The 23784-nt window shown below is 44.0% G+C and overlaps 1 protein-coding gene across 1 annotated transcript in view; it reads right to left on the bottom strand.

Moving 5' to 3' along the window:
- Positions 1 to 23784, bottom strand: part of STMN2 (stathmin 2) — a 37653-nt gene that overhangs the window by 6557 nt on the left and 7312 nt on the right. The window contains exons 2-3 of the mRNA XM_036437290.2: positions 9344 to 9439; positions 8783 to 8955 (exon numbers count right to left, since the gene is read on the bottom strand). Coding sequence (XP_036293183.1) covers positions 8783 to 8955; positions 9344 to 9439 — 269 coding nt within the window. The remainder of the gene's footprint in view (positions 1 to 8782; positions 8956 to 9343; positions 9440 to 23784) is intronic.

Here is a 23784-nt window from a genome sequence, read left to right as displayed (position 1 = left end):
CTGCGAAAGAGCTGATGGCAATCAGGAGACAGCACGAGGGAAAGGCCTGAGAAAGGAATCCCTTGGAACTAAAAGACTAAAATAGCAACACGCACCTTTGCCCACTTCTCGCCTTGGTGGGACACCCTGGGTCTGTGGGAGCGCCCACAGGCCCCCTGTCAGTGGAGAGAGGCCTGCTGCATCCTAGAGCGGCCTTTGGCTTATCTGAAATGCCCCGCTTCATGGTGTCAGCATTTCTGCAGCCACTGAGGCTACAAGAGACCCCCCAGGTTGGGTGCGAGGTGTTTCATTCCTCAGCTCGTGGGGTGAGACAGAAACGAAGGCGGCAGTGCTGTGAGCGCTAGCGCACGGCCACCCCTGCACCGCACAGACCCGCACTGAGAGGGCCGGCCAGCCACCGGGTCTCAGCGAGTGCGTTGCGAGGACCTGATGCTCACCTTGTCTCTGAGAAACTGCAGGCCGAGCCAGTGAGTATGGAATGAATGCCTCGCCGAGAAGATAGCCATGGCTCCCTATTTCTTCCTTCCTCACATGCACTCAGCTCTCACACAGCTTCTCAAGGGGTCTGGGGGCCTTTCCGTGGGCCCCAAGTCTCTGTCACTCCCCCGCTGCAGAAAATCACACTTCTTCTTCCCTCTTTCATAGCCTGGCGCCCAGATACCACTGCCAAAACCTTAACTCCCTTCCTGGGAGCAATCCATTCCCTCTTGAACCTTGGGGCTCTCCCAGGTCACAACCTCCAGGAAGAAAGCTGGCTCCGATCCCACTGTTCCTATCAATGAGCAAATGGGCATGCCATCCAGAAAAGTGCGTGAAAACATGACACCCAAGTGAGTGTGGGGCGCAGGGTGAAGGCCTGACCTACAGGGTGGAAGCATTTGCTGTCACTTTTGCAGAAGTAGGGCTCCTGACATGGTCACACAGGCCCTCTTGCCTGGCCCTTCGCTTGCGTAGATTAGCAGAGAGCAAGGGCCTGGCTGACGCAGGTGGGATTTGCTGAAAGCTGTTAAAAACAAATCGTCCAATGGCATGTGCCTAACGTACAAGGTCACGGCAATACTGAAATAGGAAATTAGGGCAAGGGCATGACCAGCTGTTATTGAGGCAAACGTATTTATAGACCCGAGACCTCCAGTGGGGCGTCCTGGGAGACTGGGGAGCCCTCTCCGTCCGCTGTGGGGATGACAGGCATGTGATGGCGAAACGCCTTTTCCAGGCATCACGCTGAGCTCCGTGTCACTGGAGGAAGTGCCCGGGAGGCGCGCGGAGGGAGAGATAAGGAGTCTGGGAGCAGCTGACTGTACACGTGGGGACACTGCAGCATTGTGCTGAGAGCTCATTACCATTTCTTACATTACTGAGCCCAAGACTTAATTACTGTGCAAATAAATGGAAGATGCATTTGAGTTAAGTGGTATATAAAGCTCACTTTATGTTAGGTACACAAAGGAGATTTAAGACTGCATGTAAAAAGGGCTAGTGTTCATTCACTTCTGAGGTAAAATATTTTTCTGTCCCATTATTTTCTTGTCCCTTCTCATCATTTGAGAATGTTACTTTCCATCTAGAAGCATGTGTCAGACACTTAAAAATATCTAATGATTGATTTTACTGTTAGCAGTGAAGAAAACATTAACCCAATTGAAGTTATAAATAATGTCTTGTTAAAACACGACACCTGGATGGGAGTGTGTGAAACGAAAGGGTTGTGTTGAAGGACCGGAAGCAGAATAAGAAATTTAAAATGATTAAAATAAAAGGTCTTTCTGTGGAAGCCGTACTCATTCACTGGGTCAACTCCTCGGACACAGCCCCGGGGAGCTGGTCCCTCATGAGGAGTCTGGCCACGGGAATTGCGAATAATCTGCCCTTCAGTTCAGGACCCACTGCTATACAGCCCACCCCCTCTTTTCCTGGGTTTGACGTTAATTGCATCTACAACGTGAGGCGCCAACAAATAAAAAAGGCAAGTTTATCAAGTTTGGTGACTAACGCCCCACTTTTATGCCATTTTATGGAAACAAGCAACGCATCTTTCTTTCAGCAGTCTACTGACTTGGGGGTTCGTTGTGCTGCCATTGTCAGGATGCCAATTATATGTCACTGGGCTGGTTTGATTGGCACTTCTTATAATTTAATCAGTTTTAACAGGAGATTTTGTCAATGTCATTTAAATCCTTCAGCTTTCATCATTTTCTCATAACACTAAAATTTTCAAGCCACTTATATCTGTTACCTATCAAACTGTCTATTTTTCTTTATAATTAGACAGATAATATTAGTATTTAAAAACATTTATGAATCACATTGTATGGTAACAGTTCAGTATCTGCCTTGATGAGGAGCTTCTTTTCTTTTCTAAGTTATGAGTTTGCTAGAGCATGAGGTCTGTGAGGGCAGGAACTGGGTGTGTTTTTGCTCAATGACAGCTACCATGCTTTCCCGGTGCCGGTTCTATGTCTTTATGTGGAGGAACTAACTCCTTTAACTCTCACAGTGACTCCATGATGCAGGCCCTATTTTTTGTCTCATTTCACAGACGACTAGAACAGGACAGAGAGTTTAGTGATGTGCTCAGAGTCACACAGCAATTAAGTGGTGGAACCAGGCTTTGAATCATAGACATGCTCTTAACATATGTTCTTAACCACTACGCTTTAAGAAGCACTTGTAAACGCTGTGCTTGGCTTAGGATGTCCATATAATTTGCTGTCCAAACCAGGACACTTAAGATATTATCAGAATAGCAGGAGGAAAGCAGACATTGTCCTGAGCCAACAGGATGTATGGCTAGCTTGGCTCTTCTGTCTCTTGCTAATAATGTTTGTTGAATGAATAAAAGGGTAGGTAGAAGGATGGATGACTCAGCATTCCTACCATTTTGCCCAAGTAGGTCAGCTACAGTATGGAAATTTTGATTTCAAAATATGAGCTTCAAGCTGACCTCATGAGAGAATATGGTCTCACAGAGATGAAAATAAATCCCCAGAGATAATTAAAAAAAGGGGGAGAAAAAGCAGGAAAGGTCTTATTTTTTAAAATAATAAACTGCCATTAGCTAATCAACGGAGCATTAATTCTGGTTCAAGGTGGTCCAACATAGTAACCAGATGGTCAGAGCAGCAGTCGGGTCAGCAGGTGAGGTGAGGACGTGGGGAAAAGGTCAGAACATTTAACACAGGGAATTCCTGGCACGAGGAGGTGTCTCCGGGGCAGCCTCCAGCTATGGATCCAGAGGCCCCGCAGCACAGACGTGGTCCCTGGACTCTCAGGAGCAGGGACCTTGGAGGGGGAACGCGTATGTTTTTATGCTTTAAAAGCCCTACCAGAAGTCATAGTTCACACCTATGTCTACACCTATCTCTATATTTACTTTGAGTTAGAATTATATCAATTTAGTGAGAAAATGTTTATTATTTTATGATGATCAGAATTATTGGCAGTTACAGATTCCTTTGACTATAGCCACGACAAAAGGTACTTAATACAATAATACTTATTTAAATGTAGTATGTTTGATAGGCCGAATCTTTAAAAATGTGTACCATATGGGAAAGGCAATGGTCCAGAGCAGTGGAAATATTGCTGAGCCCTGGGCGAGGCTGGACCCTGTGGTTGTGAAAGCCTTTGGTGACTCCTGTTTCGTACATAACGGAATGTGCGCACCTGACTTGTCATTCCAGGCTCCCCACAATCTCAGCTCACTGCTCACCCACTCCCCACCCAGACCTACTGGTTTGAACTGCTGGTCTACCCACTGTCCTGAAGACACTTCCTCATCTTCTCTGGGCATCCGCAGTTCTGGCATCATTCATGCCTTCTCTAGTTATCTAACACTCTTCATTTTTCTAGTCACCCAGCTTTTTAAAGCAGGTATTTCTGTGAAAAGAAGTTGCAGTTCATATCAAGGAGTGAAATGGTTTTATCTTCCTCAGTGACCTCCCATGCACTTGAAAGTCAAATTCCTTACAATGCTCAGTTCCTACCAGTCTGCCCTTGCTCTTTCTGCTCCAGCCACACCGTCCTCATTATTTCTCAAACAATCCTAGCATCCTCCTCCCTCAGGGCTTTTGCACGCATCATTCTCTTTACTTCAGATGTTCTACCCTTCATGCTGCTTTTCCAATGTTCTCATATTCAAGAGGCCTTTTCCGACCACCCCCTGTGAACAAAGCTTTTCACTCCAGTACTACCAATTCCATTTGTCCTGCTTTACTTAGTACCATCTGATAAAATAGAGAATGCTCAGTACATATCTGTTGATTGAGTGATTTTTCCCAGACTAAGAATTCTTTAGATTATAGAGTTTATTTAGTGCAACTTCGGAAGGTGTCATTTGGAAACTTACTTGTTATTTTGTTTTATGATGGAGGATGAAACAAAAACAAGTTACATATTGCCACCTTAGCATTTGGTCTGCAAGTTACCACTTAAAAATATTTGTAGTACTAACTATGGCCAAGCACTATTAAATAGAAGGCATAACCTCTACCTTCATGGAGTTTATAATCTAACTAGAGGTCTGGTGCACAAATTTGTGCATGGGTGGGGTCTCTCAGCCTGGTCAGCAATTGGGGCCTAGTGGGGCCACCTTGCTCAGTCCTGATTGGGGCCTATTGGGACCAGCTGGCTGGGGGCAGGGACAAAGGGAGATTGGCTGTGGGAGTGCACTGACCTCCAGGGGGCAGCTCCTGTATTGAGTGTCCTGCCCCCTGGTGATCAGTGCATGTCTTGGCGAATGATTGACTGTTCAGTCACTTAGGCTTTTATATATATATAGATGGGGGATATAGGGCTAAGTAAATATGCAGATAAACATATGCTTACCAATTGTGTGCACCAACTGTGTTGAGGATTGCAAAGGAAAAACAGTCCTGAGTGCCATGAGAGAGAATAACAATAAAAAGGGGCTTGGAGGAGCCCCCTCCCCAAGGTGAGGAACTGACACATAACCTGAGGCCTAAGTGGGCAAGGATGGAAGTGTGAGATTGAGAAGAGCCCACCCCTTCCTGTAGGTCCTAAACTCTGCCTGTGTTGGTTTGGATGATGCAGATTGCAATCATAGTGTGGAAGTATCTATTTTACTTTATATCAATTAATTATTAGAGAATATGTAAGGAAAAATACAAAGTGAAGTTGAATCTGAATAATTATCCGGTACCACTTCGAAAATGTTAGGCCTAAAGTTCCGCCATTGTTCACTAAGAGTTTCCAGGTCTAATCAGCTGTATCTGTGCCATCCAGCTGGGTAGCCACACGTGGCTAGTTTCATGATTCCTTTTTATCTTTTTAAATGTGTCTGCTAGAAGAATTTAAAATACCTCTGTGATTCACATTATATTTCTGTTGGACAGTGCTGGTCTAGATAGCTGCATAGCTGGATTTTTTGTTTGTTTTGTTTTGTTCTTTTTATATGAAAATATCCACACAGAATGTCAGCAGGGCTAAAGAAGAGAATTACACATTGAATAGTGCATGAGCAAAGTAATTATTCTAATGGTCATCTAACATTTGCAGATAAAAGCTGGATGCTTGTAATTTTTCTTGTCAACATTCATTTCCCTTTCTTCAGGTAAGAGCATATCAGTAGTATTTTGGGGCATCACTCCTCCTCACTTCTAACCTCAGAGATCTTAGCGACATCTCTCTCTTCAGGTCACGTGATCCAGGCTAGCCAATCAAGGTGCTGCCTCTCTTGGGTTGGGCATGTGATCCTGGACAGACTATCAATTCCAGGGCTTTTGTCAGAGCTCTTAGGAAACAGAAGCTCTTTCTGCAGGGGTTGCTAATTTTTGAGGTCAATAATTTGGGGTGACTCTTTGAAAGACATACTATTGAAACCAATTGGAAGCAGATGAAAAGAACATTTTCTGACAATGTTGCTCTGACTCCTGAATCCAGCTGTTTTTGAAGCTGCAACCCCTCCCATACTTTCTAGTCACACACCCTGCTCCTGTGTTAGCTAGCTGAGCCAGATTTTGGTTTTAGGCATGTTCTTGTTTAGATATATGCACTTGCTTTTTAAAGAAAATGAACAGTTCTCCAAATGAACACTAATTAAGTCAGGACAACCCAACAGAATAAAATCAATTAATGATTTTTTTGGTTGATACTTTCTGTTAATTAGTTGTATTTTCTTCTAATTAAAGCCCTACTGCCAGGACATAGTCCATATAATGGACTTTTTGCCTTGAAAACTGTAACAAGAAGCCATACCAAGGGAATACTGATTTTAAAGGGTTCTGAAGGACATTTTTCTTGGGATTCATAATGCGGATGGTCATGTGTGTAGATGTCTGTTAGCCACGAGGCCAATTTCTAGTCCAATTCAATTGTATAAATGTCTCATTGCTGGAAACTTATTATTGTTAGGGGGCAGGAATTTTACCAGAACCAGTAAGTAGTTAACTCTGGGAGTTTAATGAAACTCCCAGTTAATATTGATCATCTTTGTGTTGTTCTTCCTTTTCCTTTGATGATTTCCTTCCATTAAATATCTGACCTACAAACACAAGCAACATCCTGAACCAGCTGCAGGATTTTCATTTCTAAGTTTCCATTTTAGCTCAGTCACTGGGTTTGTATTCTAACCAAGTGGCAGACCCTGCCTGTGTGAACCTAGGACCGATACCCGTGCCCTCTGATGCCAGTGCCTGGGAGAGGACTAAACAGCCTGTGTGCAGCGTGCTCACTGCTGTGACAGTTCATTATTAATATCCGTCAGCAGCCAAGTCTTGGTGGATGGTCATGGATGAAATTAACTTAGCTCTGCTGTGCAAGGAAAGCTATAATTAACAACCCCAAAAGTGAAAAAAATATTTTTAAAGCAACTTTCTATACATATACTCAGGTTAGTAGCTAGTTTCCTCCTTTTAAAATTCTGACTTAGGGCAGCAGTGAGTGGGAAAATTCAATAAATATGTATGTAATAAATAAAGAAGTCCTTCTCAGACATTCGAGAACGTCACTCTGCAGTGAAAAGTGAAATCGCAATCAGCATATTACAGGACACAGCAAGATGGTTTTCAACCACAGGAAGATTGTATTGTTTCTCACCTTACGCAAAAAGTATTTTCTGGTTCAGAAAAATTAGGACTTCTAATATTTGAGCCTTGCTATTTGATACTACATACATATGTATATATCTGCATGTATATGTATAAGCACACACATATATACATACTAGAGGCCTGGTGCACAAAATTCATGTAGGGGGGGAGTGTCCCTCAGCCTGGTCTGCACCTTCTCCAATCCGGGACTCCTCAGGGGATGTCTGACTGCCGGACATCCTGGAAGGCTTGGGCCTAAACCAGCAGTCAGACATCCCTCTCACAATTCGGACCACTGGCTCCTTACCATCTCTGTCTGCCTGCTTGGTCACCCCTAACCACTCTCCCCTGACAGCTTGATCACCCCTAACCATTCTCCCCTTATGGCCTGCTTGCCCCTAACCACTCTGCCTGCCTGCCTGATCACCCTTAACTGCCTCTGCCTTGGTCCCTGCCACCATGGCTTTGTCCAGAAGGACATCCAGAAGATGTCCGGTCTATCCGGTCTAATTAGCATATTACCCTTCTATTAGTATAGATGTGCGCACGCACACATAGACACAACACACACACACGTATTTGTCCTGCACTCCTTGTTAGAAACTTCAGTTTTTAGAAGGACTGTCTTCATTCTCTTTATACCTATCACATAGAAGTGTTTACTGGGTTGGCTTTTTATAGACAGCATCTTAATAAAATTAAAAATTATTACAAATGCAGAGTGTCCATTCAAATCACAAGATTGGATATGGAGTATATTCTTAGTAACTAAACAATCCTAGAAATAGATGGTGCTAATGTCAGTGGAAAATACAATGTAGATGTGAATTAGCTAAAGTAATTCCTCTTGGGCTGATTAAAGGTATCTTCGTGGGATGGATGCCCATATTCACATCATCGGTACATATACATGCGGACAGAACTTCTGTCGCTGTGTGCACAGTCCTTGGGGTTTCTGAGTGCCCTCTGTTTTTAATACCCTTGGCTTTTCTTGGCCACCTGATTGTGGCAAAAGAAAAGGGCTGTAACACAAAGCAGCGGAAAAGAGAAAAAATGCCATCAAGGAGAAGAGAGCACAGGACGACACTCAGATCCCAGGGCAGCTCCCGACCGTGGGACCGTGGGAGTGGCAACTTCTCCGGCTGGCAGCTCAGCTGGGGAGGGCAGGGCAAGCACCTGGCACTCATCCTGGGGGAGCATCTGGGCAGGGGAAATCTCAGAGGGCGGAGGGGTGGTTCCTGGTTCCAAGGAAAACCATGCACTGCACTGGGGGTGGGACGCAGGCCTGAGAGGGAGGAGCACCGACCTGCACACCTCCCACCAGCAGCTCTGGAGGAAGGTTACCTGAGGCTGTGCCTTCTCCCTGAGGGGGAGGGCCTGGGGCGGGGGCTGTTACAACGAGGGACCCACGATGGGGGCAGGGCACCAGGGCACGGAGCTCTTTGAGTGACCGAGGCCTCTAGCTCTAGCTAGTCTAAAAGCAGCAACTTTTACTGTTAGTGGTCACCTGACTCCGGGTCTACTGAGGACCCTCACGTATCCAGATACTGTCCTCTGGAACCTCAGCCAGGGGTGTGTGTGTGTGTGTGTGTGTGCATGAGAGAGAGAGAGAGAGAGAGAGAGAGAGAGAGAGAGAGAGAGAGAGAGAGAGAGAGAGAGAGAGAGAGGCACTATTTTAATGTCTGTCAACCACAATTAAACATGCATTTAAAAAAAATGTCCGGGAAAGTTACCTTTCTTCTCTCCTCAGCGGCCTCCAGCTTCTTCTGAATCTCCTCCAGGGACAGGTCTTTCTTCTTGGGAGAAGCTAAAGTGCGCGGGGCTTCTGAGACGGGAGATGGTGGCTTTAAGATCAGCTCGAAAGCCTGGCCAGAGGCACGTTTGTTGATCTGCTTCACTTCCATGTCTGGGAAAGGAACGGGTGAGGATGGTGAGGCAGGCCTCGCTCTAACCATCTGAGTCTCAGCGGTGGGAAGCTGCATAAATGTGGGCTTCACAGGAAAACCAAGCAGCACAGACTTGGATGGTTTTGTGTGGGAATTACTAGGCCGGAGGCACTTTCAGGCTAAACGATGAGACATAACGAAGTCTTCCAGTTCCCACACACAGTTCTGTTATTGACCCCAAATCTGAACTGTTTTGAGCCATAGACAAGTAATAAGGCCTGGTAGCTGGGCCCAGCACCTGAGGACCAAGCTCCCCCAGACGTGGATTCGATCAGAAGAGGAGCTGGGAGGGAGAGAGGACAGCCCCCCCCCCCCCCCGCCGGGGGCAGCCTCTCTGGGGGAACTCACCGTCGTAGGTGTAGATGCTGATGTTGCGGGGCTCGGGGTAGAAGCAGGAGCAGATGAGCGAGAGCATGGACAGCTCCTTCATTTTCTCCTTGTAGGCTGGAACAGAGGACACGGTCAGCATCCCTCCTCCCTCAGCTTCCTCTTTTTTATTTATTTATTTTTTTAATTTTTTAAATTGATTTTTAGAGAGAGAGGAAAGGAACAGAAGAGAGAAAAACATCGATGTGAGAGTGGAACAGCGACCAGCCGGGAACTGAGCCATAACCCAGGCCTGTGCCCTGGCCGTGGGAGTCCAACGGGCAACATTTTGGTGTTTGGGATGCCAACCAACCAACCGAGCTCCCCTGGCCAGGGCCTCGTTTCCCTCTTAATGCTTCATTTACGTTAAGCAGAAATAGCCTTCTCCAGAATGTATACAGCCGGGGCCCCGCTCAGCTCTCTTCCACAAAATATAAACGGATGAAAGATTAAGACAGAACGCTGACATGCATTTTCTTACACAGGACATAAATGTGTGCTCCAGCCGGTTAGGTGAGATGGTGGAGAAAGGGGATTAAAGGAAGGAAGGTGGAGGAATGAGATCCCGCAGGACAGGAGGAGGCGATGGGGAAGATCTGGAGCACATGTGTCAAACACAAGGCCCTCGGGCCAAATCCGTCCCGCCAGGCCTTGCAATGTGGCCCGCACCGCGCTGTCATCACTGCACTCCGCTGCGTTTCCATCACAATGACAGTTTATGACTGTTCAGTAAACCATTCAGCCCGCGATTTAGGCTGGATTTTAGATTTTGGCCCCTTCTCTGATTGAGTTCGACACCCCTAATCTGGAGGAAGCAGGAGCAGAGTGAGCAGAGATGGGCGGTGCAGCTCACGCGCAGGCCTGTGGCATGCAAGTGAGACTCAGGAGGGGCCCTGAGCTGGCTCAGCCTGCAAGGCGCTCACTGGAGACGGCAGAGAACTCATCGGGTAGCGAGTGAGCAGACACAGCCTCCAGGGACCCAGGTTGCTGCTTTCCCTTCATTCCCCTGGGCACTTGCTTCCTGTTCCCTCTTTCAGCACTAACCGAAAACCTGGCTGAGACCCGGCATGGATCTCCTCTGCTCTCTGTGGAACCCAGTTTGGGTGCCCACCTGGCCAGGTGGCCTCAGGAGCTCAGATGGGCACCTCCTCCCTCCAAATCCCCCCTTTCCATTTAATTTCCCCCTTTGTCCTAGGGATGCCCTGCCCAGGTGACCTTGAAGGCATTTTTCTACTGTTAGTGGTCACCAGGACAAGTGATGGCCAGATGATAATTCTTTAATTAGTAAGATTAATAAATTAAGAAAAATGGGAGAAAAACGATAGGCATATGGATCTCATCCATAGAAGAGATCCATGCCAGGTCTCACAGTCAAAAGTTCAGATTAATTAATTAATCCAGTTTGCATTCATCCTACACACCTTCCCCACAAGAATTACCGTCTCCTAAGCTGTGATGACCAGGAAGGTTTCCGAAGATTAATTAATAAGTGCCTAACTTATAATACAACATGGAAGAATGTACTGAACTTCCTAGGTAACACCCGCCTCTTGGCAGGGTCCTCCGATCACCACTGTAACCCAAGGGAGAGCGAGCATCTTGGGGAGATGCAAACCCTCAGAGGATAACTGTGGGGTCTAGAGACAGGTGCACCTTTGTTGGCCAGCAACGAACAGATGCAACACCCGGATGCTTTAGAGCTACAGAATGTTAGATGGGGAAGGTCCCAAGAGAGCATTTAGTCAACTGTCATCTCGCCTCACCACCCACAGAGGGCAAAGCCATCTGTGGCCAATGACATAGCTGGGCCTCTGGATAAAATGCAGTAACTCAAGGTCAAGGTTGCCAACAGGCCTTCGTCTAGCTCAGTTTTCAGGAGGAGGTTCAATGTGCCCGGAGAGCTGGGCCCGCCTGGTCAGAGGAGGGATGGGGGGGATAATGGTGGTCAGGAATGGTTCCACAGCCAGGGTTGCTAGATTTAGCAAATACACACAGAGGACATGGAGTTAAGTTTAATCCAAATACTCCATGAGACATACGAACAATCTCCCTTTGCTTTTCTGAAATTCACCTTGAACTGGGTGTGCTGAATTTATGCGGTGGCCGGAGGAAATGGAGAGGAAGGGGCACTGCTCACTGACATGGAGTTGGGGTCTAAAGAGTCCGAATGGGAGACGTTTATGGACTCGGGGTTCCCAGAGGGGTTGGAAACTCCAGGGGGTATCACCCAGTTCCCAGTATTTGTGAATGGGGTCCTCTGCGCCCCGGAGACAGCGTGGCCACAGGCTGTGCTCCCCGGCGGGAAGTCCTCCTGGGAGTCAGTTCTGCTCCAGGGTTTCGGGGAAGATGCTTGGAAATTTCGCTCATGGGAACAGATTGTGAGTTACAACGTCACACTTGCCTGGAGACAAGCATGGGTAGGTTTTATCTAGGAATGTTAGAATATCATGGATTTTAAATGTAATCTTAAAAGAAACGTAAGCTTGGGAGCTTGGTTTTGCATCAACCCTTAGGAATATTTTTGTGAAAACTCTGAGAAGCAGAGGTGGCAGTGGGCTGGTTTAAGCCCACCAGTAACATCCCCTTTCACTGTCAAAGTCTGGCCGTGACATTCATCCTACGAACAGGGAGCCATTAAATATTTCCAAGCCATGGATGGGGGGAGAGGGGAGGGCGGGGAGGAGGTACCCCATAAAAGCCTCTTCTTACATTGATTTGGCCACTTTACGCCGGAAAGGCCTGCCCCGGGAGACACGCTTAAGAAACAGCTGAATGAAGTGTGAGGGCACATGGTTTGGCGTTGGAAGTGGTAGTGCCAGGGAAAAGGAAGGGGAATGCAAAAGAGAGTGTGAAAGAAGCACCTTGACAGGAAACAATATCTGAATGTGGGCCCAGGGCAGAGGGGAGGGGAGCTCGTGGGCGGGGTCAAGGGGAGCTTTCCAGAGAAAGTGTCCTCAAAACGAAGACCGTGGGCGAGTGGTTCTTGCAGAAAGCAGGGCATGGGTGGAGGTGCTGAAATGCACATGATTTGGATAACCTTTGGTATGGACAATAACAAAATCTCAGCAAGTGCAAAAGCTATTAGAAACACGCTAATAATAAAATCACTATTGATATTTCCTACTTTTAATTCACAATTGTTCTTATCAGCTTTTAAAAACAAGCCTCCATTAATCTTTTCACAGACCCCAGCGCATGCAAGCAGAGCTGGATGCACAGGTGCAGGGATGTGGGAGGTGACCGGTAACGCCATGTCATGTTCTTCATAGTTGGTTGCACTTGCAATTAACTACTAATGTTTGCAAGGAGGTGTATTTCTCCAGTGAATTCATGTAACATTCAGCCCACATGACACACGGTGATTCTATAGCAATGTCCACACAGCCTAGTGACGTACGCACAGGGATAGCTTGCCATTCTCCGAAAGGCCACATGAGCTGCGGGTGCTGGTGACAGCTGCCGTTGGCTGAGCACAAAGATGCAGCGGGCACGGTGCATAGCCGTTTGCATGCATTTTCTCATTTAGTCCTCTCCACACAACTAACTAGTCTAGACGCACAGATGAAGTGAACACTCAGAGAAGTGGAGGCACTTGTGCAGCGTGCGACAGGTCACAGCGGAGTTCAGTTTGAACGTAACTATTCACTTCCTCCAACCATCTGCTCAGATTTGGAACACACACCTTCACGGTCTACATATGGTTTCTAACCAGCAAGGATTACTTTTTATTTGTTGGTATATTAGGATTTCTGATGCTTAAAATAAAGAATCCAAGGCTTTTTTTTATCTTCTCATTTTCCTTTGGCCTTTGTTGTTTAATAGGCACAAGTAAGTACAGAGGTTTATTGAAAGAAAGAAACCTTTTTTTGAACTTATGGATTTTACTTGGTGCAAATGGTGAGAAAACTCAGCAAGAGTTGCTGAGCAGGAACTCTAAAAAATATAAATATTACATATATATGTATTATATATAACTTATGTTACATATTACATATATTGGTTAATCCTCACTCGGGGGATATTTTCCCATTGACTTCCAGAGAGAGTGGAAGGAGAGGTAGAGGCAGAGACAGAGACACATGGATGTGAGAAAGACACTGTTGCCTCACGCACACATCCTGACCAGGGCTGGGCATTGAGCCTGCACCGAGGTACATGGCCATGACCGGAATAGCACCCTGGACCCTTCAGTTCATAGGCTGACGCTCTATCCACTGAGCCAAACCAGCTAGTGCCCTGAGTGTATATTCTTATTATATGAGTAAGTATATCCTTACATATGCATGTCACAGCCAAGGAGAAAGAGAGAAAGAGGTGTTGTCCAGATATTTTAGGAAAAACACTTTTGCACCAGTTATCCAGATATTTGAGGAACGATTTATGTTGGCAGGCAGTTACCTGAGATTTTTCCGTTTCTTTTTCCTGTGTGTATATAAATTGAGAGAGTTTTTTTTTCTTTGAGGAACAGAGTAGTGGAGAACAAAATAATTGTTCTTGAGATTTAATTATCAGATTAGGTCATGGGGTAGATTAAAATGAAATATTTTGCCTACTTGGTAAAATGTGAAATAGATACACACATTTATATTATAGTTATTTCCCCAGGCTTCTAAGTCTACATCATCAGCTCTAAGGCTTTTGCTTCAACTTTCAACTACCTCTTAATTTTATACACGTTGTGTGTCAGCAAGAAAATATATTATTCATGACAATATGCTCTGCCCCATTATTTTGAAATAAAAATAAAAGTTGTAAACTTTCTACTTCACTTGGCTTGTGTGCGAAGGCACCAACATGAGCTCTCATCCCTACCATCTTGTTGTTACTTGATTTGGAATCAGTAGGGTCATAAAATACTTTCTGTTCATTCATTCTGAGCAACATTTTATTTGTCTCCTCAGTTTTGGCTGCTGCTGAGTGGGGAGTGGCTACATGTGTTAGATTTCCTGTCGCCAGGTGAAAGCTAAGACGAGATGCTCTGGGAATGTTCCTAAGGGGCTACTTTGGGAGAAAACGTCTCATTCTGTCTGAGGAGACACTCTGGGTGACCATAAGGACAGTCCCCTGAGGCCTGGACGTGACTGAGGACGAGTGCCCTGGACGGCTCCCGAAGAGCGAGCGCCCAGGGTCTGTTAGCGATTTTCCTTCCCTTCCTTTCTCATGGTCCCGAGTTTGTCTAGCGAGGGCCGGAGGTTCTTGGCTTCGATACTTCATCTGATTCAACCTGAAAGCCTCTGGGCAGAGTGTCCAGGGCACAGAGAAGACGGAGAATGCAGAAGACGGTGCCTGCTTGGTCTTAATTAAAAAAATATATATATATTTCACTGATTTTTTACAGAGAGGAAGGGAGAGGGATAGAGTGCTAGAAACATCGATGAGAGAGAAACATTGATCAGCTGCCTCCTGCACACCCCCTACTGGGGACATGCCCGCAACCAAGGTACATGCCCTTGACCCGAATGGAACCTGGGGGCCTTCAGTCCGCAGGCCGACGCTCTATCCAATGAGCCAAACCGGTTTCGGCTCCTGCTTGGTCTTACAGCACTCAGATTCGCACTGTCTTCTGAGGGATTTCACTGAAAAAATTTTTTATTTGAAACGTACCAATTTTCATAAACATGGACTAAAGATGGCCCTTTTCTTAGGGGAAAAAAAATCTGTCCTTCTGGGCGGAGGTACTGTTAACTCCTGGGGGTACCGTTAGACTGGGGCGGTAACTGTGGGCCTGGCTGGCTCTCCCCGAATGAACCGCAGGCAATGGCAGAGCGAGGCTCTTGGCTAATTGTTCTGAAGACCGGAACCTTCCACCCATGATCATTAAACTTTGAACCCACACTTTCCACTGCTCTCCTCACTGTACCCCCACGCTTTGCCTCCTGTTGTCCGAGTCTTTACATAGATGGGAACCAGTGGCTCCTCAGCTCTCTCACAGTGCCTTGTTTGAAATCTACAAATTAAGCTTCTGATGCTTATTTTAACTTGACTTTGACCATATAGTATGCGTGCATGTGCATGCATGTGTGGCTGTGAGTGCATATGTGTGCGTGCGATGTGTTTGGTAGTCTGATTGCTCTGAGGTCCTATAGTCTGAGGCAGTTTATTTTCTCAAAGTCAAATCAGTCATCTCGTTTAGTTATGGTTTTGGGACCTCCACTGATTTTCTTCTTCTTCTTCTTCTTCTTCTTCTTCTTCTTCTTCTTCTTCTTCTTCTTCTTCTTCTTTTTTTTTTTTAAATATATTTTTATTGATTTTGTACAGAGAGGAAGGGAGAGAGAGAGTTAGAAACATCGATGAGAGAGAGTCATCGATCAGCTGCCTCTTGCACACCCCTTACTGGGGATATGCCCGCAACCAAGGTACATGCCCTTGACTGGAATTGAACTCGGGACCCTTCAGTCCCCAAGCCGACGCTCTATCCATTGAGCCAAACCGGTCTCGGCATGATTTTCTTCTTGAAAGATGAAATAGACTAAAATGATTTCACTTAAAACACTTACATACTAGATTGGCTTGCATTTGGGCCTTAAAAAAACTTTGGTTGATGAATATGCAATTGAGGATTCAACGCATTTAAATGGGAAATAAACCTCATATTTAAAAAAATCCCAGCAGATCTCTGATACAAGGCAATGTCCTAGATATTTCTGCTACAACGATGTCATGCTATTGGGTTTAGTATAAATATGGATCCAGTTTGCATTCATCCTACACACCTTCCCCCCAAGAATTACCACCTCCTAAGCTGTAAAGACCAGGAAGGTTTCCAAAGATTAATATTTGATCGGCTGAAGCAGCATACTGTTTCCATAGGAATAGATATTGAGACAAATAAAGCGGCCTTTAAGGTCAAAGCCAAACAACCCATCACTGGGTATATGAGGCTCTTACATTTCAATTAGATTGATTCTTGGCGAAGCATCATGAGGAGGAAAAGAATCAGTCCTTGTGATCAAAACTGTGCAGTGGTGCCGACCCGGGACCTCACTCTCCTGGTGCTGCTAAAAGTTCAGAGCACGTTTCTTGAGCAGTTTGTGTAAATGTCTATTTCCTTGAGTGTGGGAAACCTCTATGCATTCTAGAGGTCCGCATTGTTGCTGTAGTTCTGAGTGTGTCTTTCAAAATTGTATCTACAACTTACAATAGATACTAGCATCAACTGAGACTGAGAGAAGTATTTTAATTTGGTGTTTGTGCCGAATAATACTCATACGGTTCCATGCCATGGGATAGAATCCTTATCTGGGTAAGTCTGTCGTCTGAGGTGTGCAGGTTCTCCCCAAATGCTCCCTTAGGAAATAAAGGATATGTTGTAATTCTTAGACTAACTATTTCAGACAAAGGCCACGGAAGCCTCAGGTAGGTTTCACATGTTTCCAAAACCCCAAGAATTCTAGACTCATTCAATTAAACTTTGTACAATGCACGTTATGGAATATTTACTCAATAGTGTCCTAAAAAAATCGTATTTTCAAATCACATTCATTGAAGATCTATTTCAGTCATCCATTCAAAAACTGTGCAGTGCCCGGCTGGCGCGGCTCAGTGGCTGAGCGTAGACCTATGGACCAGGAAGTCACAGTTCAATTCCCGTCAAGGCACATGCCTGGGTTGTGGGCTCCAACCCAGTGGGGTGTGTGCAGGAGGCAGCCAATCAGTGATTCTCTCTCATCACTGATGTTTCTATCTCTCTCTTCCTTTCAGAACCAATAAAAAATATATTTTTAAAAAACCAAACAAACTGTGCAGTAATGCTTATGTAATTGGTGTAGTGGGCAAAAGCAAACAGCCAGATAATATTTTTCTGCTGAAAGAAAACAAGTTTCCGCACTTTGTGAGCCCTCCTTAGGTGACATGTCCTATAGCTGCCTTGTCTCAAGGAGAATAGGATGAAAAAATATACATTAGCCCTAACCAGTTTGGCTCAGTGGATAGAGTGTTGGCCTGTGGACTGAAGGGTCCCAGGTTCAATTCTGGTCAAGGGCATGTACAATACCTTGGTTGTGGGCACATCTCCATGGAAGGTGTACAAGAGGCAGATGATCGATATTTCAACCTCTCAATCCCTCTCCCTTCTTTTCTGTAAAAAATCAATAAAATATATTTAAAAATAAAAATAATAAAATAGTAAAACATAAATATTGTCAAGGCTTAGAACTACTAGGAATTTAAGAATGATTGCAGTGCTATTATTTCTGAGTGTCTCTGGGAGGAGGTGAGAGTAACTTGGCACCGAGTGTCCAGCATCGGATGTCACAGCTCCCATGTGTCATTACCGTCAGTGACCATCTTTGAGGCGGTGAATAGTGTGAAAGAGGCCCTTCAGGCTAACCTAGACACGCCACGGAAATGGTCCTTTTTGTTCTGGAAATCAGATGGGACTTCCTCAGGCTTTGGTAGGTAGTCTTGTTTTCTGAAATAGGATTCCTCAGAGCCCACACCAGAGCTCTCAATGGGCATAATCTTCTGCAAGGAACGAAAAGCCACATGCAAAGCAGGTCACGGCTTTGCCTCGGAGTCCCACCATGCGTTTCCCGTCACCACGTAACAGCGAATCCAAATGTACAAGACAATCTCGTCCAGGGGACGCTGCCTGCACTTGCTTTCTTTACACTTCCTGTCTCCTCCGGATGTTTGGGAATAAAAGGCCTCCCAAGAAATGGTAAACAAAGGTTCTTCATGCTCACCCTGGGGGAGGTGCAGTTTTGTTGAATTGCTATTTTTTTCCATGCCAAAATAGCATTTTGTTTCTTTTTGTAATAAAACAAATGGTTACAGAGAAAACAAAGAAATAGAAAATTGGGTTTTGATTTACTTGAAATAAATAATTACATGGCACAAAAACTCAGAAAGATTTAAAAAGTAACCTTGTGTTCTCGTGCAGGTAGATTTCTCAATATACGGAAGCCATAACACACAAACAAGAATCCCTGAGACCAGTAGAGTTTGCTCAGACTTTGGGGAAATACAGGAAGGGGCAAAGGTAGGTTTACAGTTGTGAGTATGCAGAGTTTATTCTTCTGTTATTTTTATTAATTGTTATTCTCCATATGAACAACTGTAACTCTACTTTTGCCAAACCCTGTATATCATAAAGGATTTTTAGTTTAGTTTGGTTATTGCATTTTGTTTTTCTACTTTTTGAAACCTGATTGATTTGGATTGGTGAGCACCATTAAGTTATTTTAAGTCCATCAATTTATATATTTAAATTATTTATAAATTTTGGCTATTTGTTATTTGTCAAGAAGGACATCTTTCCTCTCAATTGGTTTAGGCAATTAGTGTATTCTGGTCAGCCATGCCAGCAGGCCTGATAGCCCAGTGTCTCTCCCAGCTTCCATTTGCCTGCATCTCCTCTCTCCAGTGGGTTAACAGCTTGCTACAATACATCATCAATACAGAGCAACTGTTGTGTTTTTCATTAATTTTTTTTTTTTGAGAAAAGGAATCCAATTCTTTCAAAGCTGCTTAACTCAATATTTCTTCAGTGTTAGTCCTAAACTAAGGAAAAAAAATGTTCATCCTAAAGCCTGAATTTCATTTTCTTTTATTTGAACTACTACTAAAAATATTTTTTAAACCAAGTTTTTGGTTGATAGAAGCGATGCCATTCTTTTCTCTCTTCCTTGAGTGTTGGCGAGGCATTTCAAAACCTTCTTAGATTTTGAATTTTCTTTGAGGCTGAGCTCCCCTCCCAGAGCAATATATTATGACCTTGGGAGGATTTAAACTGTATTGATGCCTTAAGAGGAAGCTCCTCTGATGTCCTCATCTCATATTTCTGAGAAAGTGGGCGTCTATCTTATTTGTATTTGATGGCGTAAAATGTGAAACAATATAGAGTATTTTTTATATCTAAATTGTTATCATCCATAATATCAAATTGGAACAAGGACTCTATTGTACTTGTAAATGTAATCACATATTTCTATAATTTCTGCATTTGCCATAAAGGTAATTCCTAGTTTGTGTACCATGCATGTATGTGAATTAATATTTGGAAGCAAAACCAAAGTTACAATGCTCTTTTATATCCGTAGTCAACTGTCCTCTGTTAAGCCTTTGGAAAGTCAGGTGCCAGATGCATGAACACTAATTTGATTTCTCAGAATATCTTTCTTATTCTAACAATTAGATTCTGCTAATATCTTGTAGATTTTTTTTTTATTGGTACCAGACACACTGTCAATTGAAAAGGTGTTACTTTCATGAAAAACTCAGAAATAATACTAAACTCTGAGAATCCATATCCTTCCCCCCACTGTAGTCATCTTAGGAACATTCTATTTGCAGTGTTTGGTTCTAGGATCTTCCTTGTGGGTACTGTATCTACTAATGGGTTGAGGGGAGGGAGCTAAACCAATCTAGATAAGAAAATGCCTGTGAAAGCAATGATGTAGCTGTGGAAAGGTGTTGGAAAGTAGGGGGCAGGAGAGAGCCAGGCCGGGAGGAGACTGGAGAGGCAGGAAGAAGTTGATAACAGCCAAGCAGTGTGGGGTTTGAATGAAATGGATGGTTTAATAAGATTTTAGTAATCAGAGACTCTGTGTGTGTGTGTGTGTGTGTGTGTGTGTGTGTGTGTGTGTGCATGCTGTAATTCCCCCTTTCCTGCTCTTCAGGAGACTTTTACATTTTAATAATTCTGAAATCAGTTTTTATTTCTACTAAATGTGACATTTTATGTTGATGAGCCTTACTGGATAGGTAAAAAGGGTCAGTTTTATGGAAACTGTCAATTATATATGTACTAGAGGTTATTCGGCTGCCCAGTCTAATTAGCATATTATAATTTTATTAATATAGATGTACATACTTAAATGGGATGACATATGAAATATGACAGAAAAACGTAAGATGAGAAATAAATGCAGGAGAAATGCACTTTTAATTCTGGCATTACCCAGAGTGGATTCGTCTTAGAGATACACTATATTGGTAGCTACATCATAAATATAATATTAGCCCAGCCAGTGTGGCTTAGCGGTTGAACATCGCTAAGCGGTTGAACCATGAGATCATGTTTCAATTTCCAGTCGGGGCACATGCCTGTGTTCCAGGTTCAGTCCCCAGTGTGGGGCACGCAGGACACAGCCAATCAATGATTCTCTCTCATCGGTGATGCTTGTATCTCTCTTTCCCTCTCCCTTCCTCTCTGAAATCAATAAAAAATATATTTAAAAAATAAATGTAATAGCAGTTCTCCCTCTATCACAAGGAATTATTGAGTAATGACCAGTTCCTAAATCCTAAGTAATTTCTAGTAGATTTGTTATTACATGTGGAAATTCAAAGTATTATAATTTATTAAAACATATACAAATATCAATCATGTTATATACATGAAACCAATATAATGTTATATGTCAAAAATATCTGAAATAATTTAAAATTTTACCTTACTTAGGAAAACATTTTTTAAAAGATGGTTTATTTATTTTAGAAAGAGAAGGGAGAGGGAAGGAGAGAAATCTGAATGTGAGAACAAAACATACTAGTTGCCTCGAGTATACACCCCAATCGGGGCTTGAACCCACAACCCAGGCATATGCCCTGACTGGGAATTGAACCCCCAACATTTCAGTGCACAAGATGACGCCAAACCAATGGAGCCTCACTGGCCAGGGCTAGATTTTTCCTTTAAATTGATATTTTTATTTAGTGTTTCCATCACTCATATAAAGCGTCTAGAAAGGGGATTAATATTTTTATTACAAAGTGTTTATCATTTAGTTGTTACTTAATCCTCTTAACAGCTGAGTGATTTAGGGGGTATTATTTCCCCCTTTCAGAACGAGACACTAGTGGTCCAGAAAGGACAATTGGCTCAAGGATTATCGGGTAGTGAATAGGGAAGCAGGGTAACTCTCTCTGACACAGAATAGTAATGTTCCCTGACCTGGCCAGTTTTTGGTGGGATTTATTAGTACTGATTTAAAAAAAAACAATAACAATCTTTATTGTTGAAAGTGTCTCCTCATTACCGAGCTTTTCCTTGTTTGTAACTTCTGGATGAGCTTCAAACCAAGCTTCCCGCGCACCTGACCGTCCGTCTGGTCCTGGTTGCTTTGCTTGGCTAGAGCAGTTACTCAGAGAGCAGAGGCTGCCAAGGTGATGTGGGCAGCGGGCAAATGTGGAGCCAGAAGAAAACAACTGAGTTTTACCTCTGGCTTGTCTGCCTTCTTCCGTTTTCTGTGTCCGCTTGCTGAGGCTTTCCCCAGCAACACTCTCCACTTGGCTGGGCCACCTTCCCTTAAAGAAGGTTGGTTTGCGGGAAAGTTAGTGGGGACTGACTGTAACGGAACTTCTCACCTGAGGACATTGATTTTTAGGGAGAATGGAAGAGAGAGGGAAAAACAGAGAAACATCGATGTGAGAGAAACACATTGATTGGTTGTCTCCTGCAACTGTGATGTGTGCCCTTGGCTGGAATTGAACCTGGGACCCTTTGGTCCACAAGCCGACATTTTGGCTAGGGTTGTAATAGAACTTTAGGTGAGTTATTGCTTCTTCTCAGCCAATGTTCATTTTTTCTTTTCTTTTTTTTTTAAAGAAGAATTTTAAGTTGAATCTAAGCATTCAAAATATCAGACACTCTTGTCTGAACAAGCCACTCAACTTTTATTTCAATTTTATTTATTTATGATTTTTTGTTAATCATCACCAGAGGATATTTTTTCCATTGATTTTAAGAGAGAGTGGAGCCCTAACTGGTTTGGCTCAGTGGAAAGAGCATTGGCCTGTGGACTGAAAGGTCCCAGGTTCGATTCTGGTAAAGGGCATGTTCCTTGGTTGTGAGCACATCCCCAGAAGGAAGTGTGCAGGAGGCAGCTGATCGATGTTTCTCTCTATCCCTTTCTCTTCCTCTCTGTAAAAAAAAAAAAAATCAATAAAATATATCTTTAAAAACAAAGATAGAGAGTGGAAGGGAAGGGGAAAGAGAGAGAAAAGAAACATCTATGACAGTAATTGGTTGCCTCCCACACACACCCTGACTGGGGCCAACGACAGAGCCTGCGACTCTCTGGTTGGAAGGCCAAAGCCCTGACCACTGAGCACACATGCCAGAGCTCAATTTTTACTATTTGGGAAGTATTTTTCAAAAAGCAAACAACTCAGTTTCTGACTGTGCTCCTTGCTCCCTGATACTCATTCTGAATGCATGGCCTTGGGGCTTTCATGAATAAAGTATCCAGTCATTCCATCTAACTGATGATGAAAAATGAACCCCTGGAATTTATGTGGTGCCTGGAAGATTTGAATCACTTCCATGTTTGTTTCATTTTAACACAGAGTAACCTGTGAACTATGCCCATTTCCTAGACATTATGTGACGATTAAAAAGATTTTTTCTAAGAACTACAAGGGCTAATACAGGTAGATCAGGCTATCTAATTTTCCCTTTTGAACATTTTTCAATATTCTGTGTTTGTCTGCTCTTTTAAAAAATATATATTCTATTGATTTTTTACAGAGAGGAAGAGAGGGATTGAGAGGTAGAAACATCGATCAGCTGCCTCCTGCACACCCCCCACTGGGGACATACCCACAACCAAGGCACATGCCCTTGACCGGAATTGAACCTGCATCCTTCCAGTCCGAGGGCCGACGTTCTATCCACTGAGCCAAACTGGTTTCAGCTGTCCTCTCTCTCTCTCTCTCTCTCTCTCTCTCTCTCTCTCTCTCTCTCTCTCTCTCTCTCTCAACTATAAAAGGAAAATGTAGTTCTCAAGTCCAATGAAAAGATGATTTTTAAGGTGATAGGAGTCTTAGATCATGTATATTGTGCTTCTAAAACCTAGCATTGACTCTGGTAATTTTTTGTGTTTTTGAACAATGATAGTGTGAAGGATGCTAACTGGCACTTCTCAGATAAACTAGAACTTAAATAATAGCAATAGACGCCAATGTTGGGAATAAAAGGCAATAATAAAGACAATTACGTTCTGAAGCATAGGTCCCCGGGGAGGCACCCATCTCCCTAGCTGGGTCCACAGCCTGAGGTGGCGGGGCCCTCCCGATGGTCTGGAGGTGAGCACAATGAGAGCTGCATGATATTCTCTGGGCTCAGCTTTGCAGCAGCCAATATGTTCTAAGTGGAGCTCTGCCTTGGGAGTTTGGTTTCCATCCACCAGGAAGTCCAAAGGGGAAGATGACTCTTTAGGTTTACAATGAGTCGGTTTGTTGAGTGAAATTAATATGGCTGCAGTTTGTAGGGGGAGCAAACTTCCAGAAGAGGGAGTAGGAGGCTAAAATGTCAATGTCAATGCTCTCCTGTACAAGTGTTTGTGGGACTGGGTTTGAATACATTCATCCATGTCTTTTAGTACTGCTGTAAAGACAGACAGCTAGCAGACAGACAGATTGTTATTACTGGTTGCAACAGGAAGTCCTTGTTGCAATGGTGACTTACAAATTGACATCAA

This window comes from Pipistrellus kuhlii, unplaced genomic scaffold, assembly GCF_014108245.1.
Source record: "Pipistrellus kuhlii isolate mPipKuh1 unplaced genomic scaffold, mPipKuh1.p scaffold_m20_p_14, whole genome shotgun sequence".
In the NCBI taxonomy this organism is placed as follows: Eukaryota; Metazoa; Chordata; class Mammalia; order Chiroptera; family Vespertilionidae; genus Pipistrellus; species Pipistrellus kuhlii.
This window is presented reverse-complemented; position numbering and strand designations above follow the sequence as displayed.